The 12,352-nt window shown below is 36.7% G+C and overlaps 1 protein-coding gene and 1 long non-coding RNA gene across 2 annotated transcripts; both read right to left on the minus strand.

Moving 5' to 3' along the window:
• On the minus strand, positions 1-596 carry LOC111622597. The gene is made up of 3 exons (XR_002756301.1): positions 541-596; positions 104-452; positions 1-19 (listed from the first exon to the last, which is right to left on the minus strand). It is a non-coding gene; the product is annotated as an uncharacterized LOC111622597 (long non-coding RNA).
• Positions 597-8,107: 7,511 nt separating this feature from the next.
• Positions 8,108-10,942, minus strand: LOC111622617 (insulin-like growth factor-binding protein complex acid labile subunit). Its single transcript, XM_023365027.1, has one exon. The coding sequence runs from the start codon at positions 10,916-10,918 to the stop codon at positions 8,507-8,509; it is 2,412 nt and encodes an 803-aa protein (XP_023220795.1). The 5' UTR covers positions 10,919-10,942; the 3' UTR covers positions 8,108-8,506.
• Between the last annotated feature and the right edge of the window lie 1,410 nt (positions 10,943-12,352).

Here is a 12,352-nt window from a genome sequence, read left to right on the forward strand (position 1 = left end):
TGTTGGCGCCCGATGTTGTCTGAAAAATCACATAATCCAGGTTTCACATCCGCAAATAGGTATCCTTTGGTCACGCGCAATATACACAAGCTGCACTACTCACTGGGCGGTCGTCATCCCCCTGCCGTTCCTCTTCGTCGCCCTCGTGCACGGGAACATCGAAATAGGGCTCGTCCGGCGGCAGATGTTGATCCACGGGCACACCGATCGTCCGGAGTTGGAGACCCTGACGACCGGGGCCCGGGTAGACGGCCACGATGTCCCCGATGAACTGCCGGAATTTTGCCGATGTTGTTGGCAACTGGGACAGGACCCGCGTCCTGTACACGTACGTACAGTTGTAGCTCTGCAGGCTCCTGTCCGTGCGGAGCGACTTGATGGACTTCTTCAGCCAGCGATTTCTGCACTCGATGTTCTGAGTGTGGGCCTCGGGATCATCGGCGTCGACGAATCTGCTCGGAAAATAAAAGAAAAATGTCACTTTTCAATAACGCTTGTTCATTTCTTTCACATAACACATTGCAGTTTTATCTTCCTTACCTCCCGGGGCCCCGCTGGCTGTGATTAACGGTCTTATGTTCAGAGAAGCCCATCGTCATACAACCGCGATATTGGGCCGCGCTGTCGGAAACAATGATGGAACCACGGGCGATGTATCTGAGCATGTGGCTCCAGAGAACCCGTCGGCTCTAGTTGTCCACCTGAAAGAATACGAGAAACTATAACAAAACTTCCACAAAAACTAAAAAATAAAAGGAAATAATAATGCTTGGCTACTACTTACATGCCAGTACATCACCTCTTTTGTTTCCCAACAATAGGCACCGAAGATGGTAATTTGGGTGCCTTTAGTTACGCGCCCGCGGTTGTATTTTCGCCTCCGGGTGAAGGTCTCGTCGATCTGAAAATAAAATATACGAATATAGAGACAGACATTTCAGCAAAGTCAGAAAAGTGGGTCGATGGTCACCTTGACGTGCATGCCTTCACCCCCGAGCTGGATGTTTTGCTGGTGGGAGACGAAAACCTCCGCAACTTCACGGCAGTAATTATACCAATCTACCGCTGTTTTGGGGGCCACACCGCATTTCTCCGCGGCCACGGTGACCGGCTCCTGCTTGACCCACGAATAGATAAGCATCAGCACCTGTAAAATAGAAAACCAACAAAACACATATCATCTCAAGCCATACGATCAAATTACAGAAATGCATAGCGTAACGTGACCCAGAGAAAAAGAAACCGCCGATTCTGCGATCACGTTTCGCGAGCGACTTCAAATGTCATACCTCTTGGGCTGAAAGCTGTGTCCTTTCGAAAAAGGTGTTGTGGGTGCAAGACAGGGAACCAGTGCACATGGCCCTGAAGATGGTGCCGCCAGTCCGCCTCCTCATCTTTTTCTGCTGTACTTTTTCACAGCGGTAGACGAATCCGAACCTGTCAGATGGAGCCGGTTCCTTCCGCATAGTGCCTAAAGATTACGACAAAAACATCGAAAAACTAGTAAATTGGAATATTGGCAGTTAACATATTACTGTTACTACTACTATTAACTCGCGTGGTCAAATATCGAAACAGGATAGCGGTTACTGTTATCCATGGTTTCAATATGGCCATACTTCCGATGGTTCGTGGTCCAGACGGATAAAAATGTAGCTAATGTAACGGAAACGAAACGAACCTAACCGAAGCGACGCCATTTTCGAACCATTAGTAGCATTAACCCAGATAGCTGCAGATAGCACTCGTGTAAACGCGGGAATCCAGAAAAGGCTTACCTCCGCACTTAGGACATGGCGGAAATAAACCGGTTTGGTCGGGATGAGGCACGAGCCCCACAAGATGGCAAAACGTCTGCGCAGCCTCTTCGGTGGGGAGATAGCAAAGAAAACTGTAAGATGTTATATTATTGAATATTGTGGCGGGATCCATAACGGGAGACGCCGGAATATCGCATGTATAAGGCATGATTGGTATTACATATACTGGATTCGATGATATGAAGGCGACTAAGGCTAATATAACCGCGGGAAACGGTCACGTGACTCGCGGTCGGCATCCATTGGCTTGCCGAGCGTCGGGGGACGGTCCGAGTGTCACGTGACCCGCGTCCCATTGGCCCTCGGAGTGCACTGCATCTCTATGGCTGAGGAACGACCACGTGATTTGGCTGCCATGTGCAGTGCTGTCCTTTGTCTCGTTTGTCTCAAATATGAGTTCCGAAATGTTTCTGGTAAGACGACATGCTGGACTAGTGAACAAAGGCTTGGACTACAGTCAACATAGACCCGGGTTCGCGGCCCGGCCAAGGTAAGACCAATAAATAATAATGTATAGTTGTATTTACAGACAATAGATGGCGACTACAGATGACACGGAGCGGCGCGGAAAGGACAGACGGCGACCGCGAAGACAGAGTGGGGGAAGCACGAGGAGAGAGGGACGTAAGGAGGATGTTCGCGAGTGCGCGTTAAATTTTTTTTTTCGCGCGGTAGACCACGATGTCACGTGACCGGATATGACGTAGGCGAATCTTCAGGGGCTTATATCTCGCGAAGGGTCGCGCGTAGGGGGGTGGTTTATTAGACATTTATTGTTCGTACGGGGGAGGGCTACCCGTTGGGGGGTGGCGACCCCCTCATTCGGAGGGTAAATCTTACCCAAAAAACCGCCTGTAAATCTTGCATGCCGCTTTATATTAACACTTCCTGGTCCCGATTCTATTTCTGAACGTCTCCTGTTCACGTCTAGTCAAACGAACTATTTTCAACGTTTCTGGAACGTTTACGATCGTTCTATAATCGAACCAATATTCGAATTTTACGTTCGAATTTAATTCGAACAAATTCGAACAAAACATTCGAAATAGAAAGCCACTTTCAACCACTTTCAAGCCCATATCTCCCGCACCCTTATAGCTATCGAGATGCAACCACCCCTATGCACGAATGGAGACTTGGGGCTACTACCACATACAAACACCATTCACGCGCGATGTGTAGTTTTGGCGGAAAAGTGAAATATAGGAACATACATGTCCATTTATATATAAAAGAAGAATTGCACTTTTTCAGCATACTCGGAACTAAAGAAAGATTTCTAAAATGCAACGATTCGTCACATATAACACACAATGACGGTATTATCTGAATGTCTGGAGAATTGCGTAATTCGAACATGGAAATGAAGAATTTGTCACAGCTACTACAAAATGCCTGAGAAATACGTTATGCAGAGCTGTAAAGCCATTGGAGAACGCATTAATTTAAAAAAACAGAATCGACGATGGAGAGAAACACAGCGGATAGCACTCAAGTAACTAAAACCATTGGCATGATTGATACGACTGAAGATTTGGAGCCCGATGTTTAGCCATGGGAGTGAGGAATCTGAGAAAAGAAACAGAAAAGCTATTTTATTTATTTATTCATAATAAACGTAATACAATAGGAAACAAAATTTACCTCTCTGTGACAGTATAACATCCCTCTACAAGTAGTAAGAAATCACTTTATTTTCATCAAAAAATTCGTTTTTATAAATATATTCCAAAACGTAGTTACGTTTATCTTACTAAACGTACTGTATTTACTACTTCTGCACGGCTTAATGGCTAATACATATAATAATCAAAATAAAGGAGTAAACAATATCAGTCGAAAGTAGCTTTGCAATCAGTTCAACAAACAAAAGATATTTAATGATTTGAACCGTAGCGTATGTACAACATTCCATTTTATGAAAATGGTAAATTATGTATAATCTCTTATATCTGACTGATATCATGTGATGCAGTCGCTCTTAAAATAATACCTAAAAAACAAAAACAATCATAAATAGAGATAATATTAGAAACTTTAAAACGTTAATAGAAAGTGAGCAGAGTTTTCATATTTCACAAACGTTTTCGTAGAAAAACATGAAGCGTAGCCCATTATACATATTTGGTCCTATTTTCTCTACTGTAAAAGTATTATAGAATAGATTTTCTCGATTCGTGCCAATGCATAAAGGAAGAAAACAAAAGAAAAAGGAAACGTTCTTCGACAAATTATTTCAAAGTTTATGCGAATTTCGTTGTAGCTTAGGGCTGTCCATAAATTACGTAAGGTATTTTGTGGTGGGTAGGGGTCAAGGATTTCTTACGATTTCTTACTGAGGGGTAGGGGATAATATTCTTAGTTTTAGTTTTTGATCTCGTTGAGTGGTGGCTTTTTGAATTTGGCTTTAATTTGGCGGTTTCTATTAAGAACGCTCGTTTTCTCGAGTGACGTGAAAAAGTTATAACGCTTGCAGATTCACGTTCTACACATTTTTCGTCATGAAAGAAAGGCCGTGTGGTGGTTTTTTTTTCTTGTTTTTTATTAGTAAAACTGCACCACTTCTATCGGTATATAACACTATAAGACTATTCGGATTTTAGAGAAAACTAAAATGTAAAACTAGAAATTAAAAATTATAAATAGTCTTTTCTTCCATATTTTTTAAATATAACTGTAAAAAGCATCAAACAGTGGTTTCTGAACAAGCTTATCGAGTGGACGTGGCCACCTGAAACCAAGTGTAAAGATTTCTAATTTCAGAAAATATTTATCTTCATCGTAAATTGGACAATGATAGATCATATGGTCGACGGTGTCTAGGTTTTCTGTAGAGCAAAAGCAAGAAGCAGTTTCTGCCCGGTTATACATTGCCAGGTAGCTTCTAAAATTACCATGCTCAGTAAGTAGTTGAGCAGTAGCAAACGTTAAATCTCTTAAGTAGTGATGAGAACTTACATTCAACACTAGGAAAACAGTCTTGTCATTCTACCAGTTTTACTACTAAACTACTTTTACCGATTCCACGTTTGCATAGCGTTGTCATGAATATAATTTTTAAGGATGCTACGTGAGAGAGGGATGCGAATGTAATCCAAATTAGTATCCTTTGCTGCTGACAGCCTCAAAGTCGGGCGTTTTCATTTCCTAGTATGCCAGGAACAAATACCTGGTAAAAAAGTTATTTTATTTACAAGATTTTTAATACGGTGCTGGATATATGTGATTTTATTGCTATTGGGATTTAATAGAGCCTTTAGGACAGACTGAGAATCACTGTAAATGTTGATAGACAGGGTTTTGTTTGGTAATGAAGCAGCCCACTGAACAGCTTAGTAGTCAGCATCTGCTTCAGCTTGATAGATGGAGTATGTGGAAAAATATCTGTACCTTCTAACATATTTTTGGCAAAATGTCAGTTTGGAGGAAGATACAGATACTTGAGCCGACAAGAAGGGAGCATTTGGACCCATCTGCGTAGATATTAATGTTTGCATGGTTATCCATGGAGGAAGCGGATGATACCAAATAACCTTGTTTACAGGATGATGATCAGAGATAGTAGAGTAATTGCAATGTGGTAGCATATGAACAGCCGTAGATAGGAGTAGAGACCATTATTGAGCCTTGATGTTTGATGTTAGTTCTGATATAGTAGTTTAGTACCTTTTCTACAATACATAGTGACAAAGGAAGGAGCTCCGCTAGTATCAAAGAGGCGTTAGTAAAAACAGTTCTGCAGCACTTTGAAATTGTGATGACAAACTGGCTTTGAAGAGAGAGTAATTTACTTGCTACTGAATTTTTACTAGTTACATGACCACAGCCAGAGGCCGCGTAAAGTAGCATTGGTTGTATTGCCCCATTATATAGAGTTTTATAAGCTTTACTGTATAGTCTCCAGGTGTACCTAGCACATTTTAGCAGCGTGTAGTTTATTTTCTTGGCCTTAGCCAAGATATAATCAATATGGCAACGAAATACAGTTTCTCTCTATTCTCTCTTGTTTTATTTTGTATCACGTTTCTGTTTACACGTGCACTAGCTAGTCCATCTGGCAAAGTTTTTTCGTCTTTTGCGAAAATTAAAATTAATAGAGAGGTTGAGGCAGACGTTTTAAACGTGTAAACGTGTAGGTCGGACGTTCGGCACCGCTTTCCCGTAAGCCTAAAAGTTTGACAATGGTGTTTGGATAGTCGGTAGAATCACGCTCGACATTCCAAACACTATCGTCAAACTTCTAGGCTTACGGGAAAGCGGCACCGAACGTCCGACCTACACGTTTACACGTTTAAAACGTCTGCCTCGACCTCTCTAATATAAAAATAAATGTTATGACGTNGTTCTTTGACCAGTTCAGGTGTGGCCAAAATCGAAGTCCCGTGTTTTTGAGTATTAACTGGTTTACATTTGTAATGATACCAAGACAATGTTCAGAAGTAACAGCACTGAAGTTGTTAAAAGACAAGTCCAGTGCCTTTAAATTGATAAAGGGATGAAAAACGTTACCAGGCATACAAGTGATGAAGTTATGTGATAAATCCAAACGTTGAAGCGATGATAATTTGTAAAAAATATCACTAGAAATATTCCTCAAACTATTTCTCGATAGCTCTAGCACTTCCAATTGAGGACTGATTTATAATTATATATTTTGTAACTAAGGTTTTTAGAGTTTCATAAAATAATTTTTTTGTTATAATCTTTCTATAAAATTATATCAAACTATTACATAAGATAGAGAAGGGGAAGGGAGATCAAAGAAAATATTACGGTTTCTTACACAGGGGTTGGTGGGGTCTAGAATGGCCGAAATCGTCCTTACGTAATTTCTGTACGGCCCCTTACTTCTGAGAAGGGACTGTTTATTAGAGGCTACGCCTCTTCAAAATTATATAAAACAGTTGAAAATTTCACTAATGATAAGCCAAAAGCTTTAAATATATATATATAATTTGAATTAAAAAGGTAGACAGTATATTTCTCAATACAAAAATATATATTTATGCTGGTTTTAATTTACATAATTAAAATATATGCTTTCCGCCCCAAATAAGCAATGGGTTGCCCCTGTACTTTATACTTTTTCTTTGACAATAGATCATGTTGGTCATCTATCTAATTCTTTACATTTTCTTAAAGTACTAACTTTACTCTTTAATTTTGTTCCCATTCTCATAGAAAAGAGAAACTGACATATCATTAATCTATAAATAGAACAAACACAGAATTGACATTACTTTACCGTATTGTAAAATCAAATATTTACAATAAATATAAAGAGAAATGTAATTATTGTAGTTTGTGTGTTATTAATTTTTCAATAAAAATCAGTGTATAAAATTAGCCACGAATTTCTCTTTTATGATATATATTTTGCATTTGAAATAAGTTTAACTGGGGTAGAATCAGACAAGATGTTTTATTATGGACTATATTCTTTTATTTACCATCGAAACCGAAAAATGTCATTTACAATAAAAAGCACAATTTGGTTCTGTCTTTGAGTAGAAATATTTTTGTTTAGATTAGTATGCAACTTTTAACCAAGAACATTTTGTAAACGTTCCAACTGTCTGGTGGCACCCGAGGACTGGGGTACCATCAGTCAGTAGAATCTCCAAGGATCTCCATCTCCAAGGATCTCTAGTCTGATGGGTGTTTGACGACCGGTCAAAAGACTGGCCCTCCGAGAATTCAGTTATTTATTTTTTTATTCCTGAATGATTACGGGCGATTTCGCATGGAGAACTTTTGCCAGCCACGTATGACAATATAATAATAACAAAATACGTAAAAGAAACGAATTTTACAATTTTGGATTCGGAGATTCTTGAAATGTCAAGAAGTGCCAAAAAGTTTGCTGAATTTTCTGTATTTACGGTGGGTGTATGGTGTTGGTGTGTGTACGTGAATGTGTTTGGATGTTTCTTCTATCAAACTATCAAACGTTTCTTCGGCATAAAAAGGCATATATCTAACTAACATTAAACGATTTAAGGCTAATCTTTCTCTTTATGCACGCGAAATACTGGAGATGGCATTAAAAATAATTTTGTTAATGTCGATAGACGTTATCTATTTAATAAAAGATTTTTTGTTAACTATCATAGTTTGTGTTAAGAGTTCTGGCTTCTGCTTTTGACACTTCCATACTCCCGGGCTCCATATAAGCTCTCGACAGCGCTGACAATACTTGACACTAAATTTCTTTTTACGGATCTAATGAAAACACTATTATTATAATTTAAATTTGATTTAATGTAGAATCATGCTACACACTCGAAATAAAATATAAAACACACTTTTAAAGTTTAGAATAATGGAATATTATCATACACTTCAGAGAATAATATTTAAAATAACTACTTTTAATATATCTACACAAATCACGTTATACACGAACAAAATTGCCCAAAAGTCACTTAACTGAGATATATTTTTTTACAGTTGTAACTTCTATAAAATCACTGAACACTACTCATGTGTTTGCATCCCACCAACGAGTTTGTCACGTGTATTTTTCCATGTTTTCTTTAGGCGTCTCACAAATAGGGTCCAGTTTCTTATGAAAAGTCTACTCGTGGGGCACTTCAGCCGTATGTTGTGTTGTTTACAATCCTATTCATTTTCTTGGTTATTGAATAAATACGTATGTACTCTTGTAAGTTTCGAACCTACAACATTTACTTTGATAAAGCAGAATTTATATATTCGTTCGACATTGTGACGTACGAAAATGAAAACACAGGCTTGTCTAACTCAGTTCCTGATTTCTTTAAAATGTTAGTTTTGTTTCCGTAACGGATATAAACAATTATTGCAGTTATCAATAACAATACTAAAAGTACAGAAATTACAATGATCACGACAATCTTCCATGCAAGAAAGGTGCCTTTCACACTTACACATATATCAGAAGAGGCAATTTGAGTAAATGAAAATGTATCAGAAGCTATCAGACAAGAAACATTCTCGAAATCTATTACTTTTTCTTTATTTCTAACGAGCCATTCCTTAGTAAACAGCGAGTCACAGCCGCAAGTCCAGTTGTTGCCTGCCAGAAAAATCTTAAAATCATTGGCATCATCGATGTGTTTCATCAATAATGGAGGCAAGTGAGATAACCTATTTCCCGCCAAACCTAGTAAAATAATATTTGGAGGAAAATTATTGAAATATTTTAAAATATTATGATTCAAATACACGTGAGTGACATTCTTCCATGTTGGTGATTCGAAGCCATAGATGGTGCTAATGTTATTAAATCTCAAATCCACTATTGTAGAACCTTCAATAAGAACATCTGGTATGGCGTTTAAGTGTTTACCAGAACAGTTTATTACTATTCCTTCGTAGTCCAAGTAACATTCGCAATCGACGGGGCATTTTTCTTTAATAGGACACGTGTACCACAAGGGAAAAAGTGTTCTGTTCTCTCCAAAACATGTTAAATTTTCAATATCTGGAAACATCTTCAACGATATCTCGTTGTTCATCAGAAAGTGTACAAATTGGCGAAGTTCGCAATCACACGTGATATTGTTATCTCGTATATCATACAGAGGACTGTTTAGCCCGTATTTATGTGTATCCAGATGAATAGTCCTTATATTATTCTGCGATAAGTTAATCTTCATAGTGTTTCGAGTAAAAATTGGCAATGTCACTGATTCCAGTTCGTTTTGTGATAAATCTACGAAATCAAAACTGTTCTTTGACCAGTTCAGGTGTGGCCAAAATCGAAGTCCCGTGTTTTTGAGTATTAACTGGTTTACATTTGTAATGATACCAAGACAATGTTCAGAAGTAACAGCACTGAAGTTGTTAAAAGACAAGTCCAATGCCTGTAAATTGATAAAGGGATGAAAAACGTTACCAGGCATACAACTAATAAAATTATGTGATAAATCCAAACGCTGAAGAGATGATAATTTGTAAAAAATATCACTAGAAATATTCCTCAAACTATTTCTCGATAGCTCTAGTACTTCCAATTGAGGAAGATCGTGGAAGAAATTTGCAGGAAGACTTGTTATTCTATTTCCTCCAACATAAAATGATTTAAGATTTTTGTTATTTTTAAATAAATTTGAAGGTAGATCTTGAAGTTTATTCTTCTGTAAAATAACTGATGTTAAATTTCTTGCATCAGAAAATAAATCTTCTTCGAGGGAAGTTAATGAACAGTTTAGAGCGTTGAAGAATCTTAACTCGTGTAGTCCCTTAAAAATTCCAGAAGGAATTCGTGTTATATTGTTATGGCATATGCAAAAGTAATTCATTTTTGGACAGAAAGCAAATAAACTTTCAGGTAATCGAGTTAATTTATTCTTATCAACGTAAAGACCTTTCAGATTTGGAATGTAACGTAAGAGAAGTTTAGGTAAGTAGACAACTTGGTTACCTGTCAGATCCAAATATTGCAAATTCGAAAGATTTTGAAATTGTGAAGGCAGAAGTTGAGAAATTAAATTATAACTTAAATCAAGACTTTTCAGGTTATAAAGGCCTCGAAATAGGTTTACAGGTAAACGTTCCAAGACACCGTTCTTCATACTTAACACAGCAAGATTTGTTAAGTGTTGAAAAGGTGTTTGAAAGATACGTGTAAAGTTATGATCCACGATGTCTAGAGATACTAAAGAAGGAAGATTTTCGAATGTAATATTTAATAAATCAGTTCTTAGACCAGTAAGTTTTATCACTTTCACTGAAGGAATATTCCTAAATTTTGCACTATCGAAATTTCTTACGTTGGTGGTGTAGATAATGAATACGTCATAGACTTCAACACCCGAAACGAATCTACCTACGTCAAAATCTGACAAAGAGCAATCCTTAATATCCACATACCTCATATTTTTAGCCTCCAGACAGTGCACTAATGTAGGGTCGATCGGTTCGTTTGCACAGCTTAACGAAAAAAATTTGTTAATGATATGAGCGGTGGACATTGCCTTTGTTCTATAACATCTTGCTTCTGCATCCGTGTGGTTTTTGGGTAAATTACACGAATATTTATTCCATTTTTTCGAAATTTCTTCACACGTGTATGCAACTGCGAACAATAATCCCACAATAGGTAGAAATTTCATCCTGCATATATCACAGCTTGTGTGAACGGGAGTGTTAAAAACGAAAGTATAATCGATATCATTTCCNTATTTTATATAACAAATAATGATTAGGATACGACAAACTGATTTTAGAGAATAGAACTAATTAAAAGATAAAAACACTTCTTCAAAAAATGCAAATAAACGATGAATTGTTCATAAATTTTCTTATATTTATAGAGAAATCAGACAAAATTTTCTTTAAAAGTGTAATAGAAATTTTGGAGTTTATACTCCTATAAACGGAGGCAGTTGGATGCAGGACTCACACTTACGAAGCCTCAAAAACAAGTCACTCATTTCGTTAATTTTATTATTATTATAATTTTAAATAATAAAATTTTCAACATAGTTTTATTCGTTTTAAAATACTGGAGATCTCAGAAAGGCCCTTTCTAGACTGGCGAGGCCCTTTCTACATTATAAGAAGGCTTATGCAAAGGAGTCGACCATTTTTTGTAGTTTCTCCTCTTCTAAAATTAGGAATAGATAAACTTATTCTTGATAAATTATATAATATATGTAAAGAAATTCTAGATATATATGTATATGTATGTATAAAGTCTTTAAATCAACGAGTGATCGCATGAATTATGCTATTGTTAAGAATTCTTTTTAGAAGACAATTTTGAATTCGTAATTCTTAAAAATAAAAAAGAAGAAATATATATATATATTTAAAATATAATGCGAATAATAAAATAGTTAATAAAATAAATTCAGAAGAAACGAATAAATATTTATGACCAACGACCAACTTCTGGAATCGATGCAGAGACTAAAATTAACTTAAGTAGAAAAAGGAAAAATCTATGTTTAAGAAAAAAGGAAATTAAATGTAAAATATCATTACTATTTCTTATAAAAATAGATAAATAATTCTACGTAATAACGTTAAAAAGTGCAATTAAATATAGTTACAGGCTGTCACTTTACGTACACCTGATACACAGTTTTCTACTAGATTTTCTGACATTCTAAGAAATCTTTTATATTTAAATAAAATAAAACTATTTATTACACACTCAAAACAACTTTATTTTACACCATTTTCTATACGAACAACTCTACAGTAATTCTAAAAATTACTATATATTGATACATACGCTTGTAAATACTACATAGGTGTTATATTGCCTTCACTAAGCTGTTACCTTATGTAACTGCAACTACTACGTAAATATTTCTCAACAAATACTTTATTTATTTTCGTACTTTGATTCATTCTATCTGCTCAATACCTACAGAATGAAACCTCCTCTTTTTCATCTCTTCACTCTATTCCTTTCTAGATCCTACAGTGCCTAAATCCTTAAATAGCCTACACCCTTGAATAGCCTAAATTCTTCAGAAGCCTAGATCCCTGAATAGGATATATCCCTGATAATAATAAACTGATATGTTATATAAACG

The sequence above is a fragment of the Centruroides sculpturatus genome, unplaced genomic scaffold (genome assembly GCF_000671375.1).
Source record: "Centruroides sculpturatus isolate CEXI.00-Female unplaced genomic scaffold, Cexi_2.0 scaffold106, whole genome shotgun sequence".
NCBI classification, from domain to species: domain Eukaryota; kingdom Metazoa; phylum Arthropoda; class Arachnida; order Scorpiones; family Buthidae; genus Centruroides; species Centruroides sculpturatus.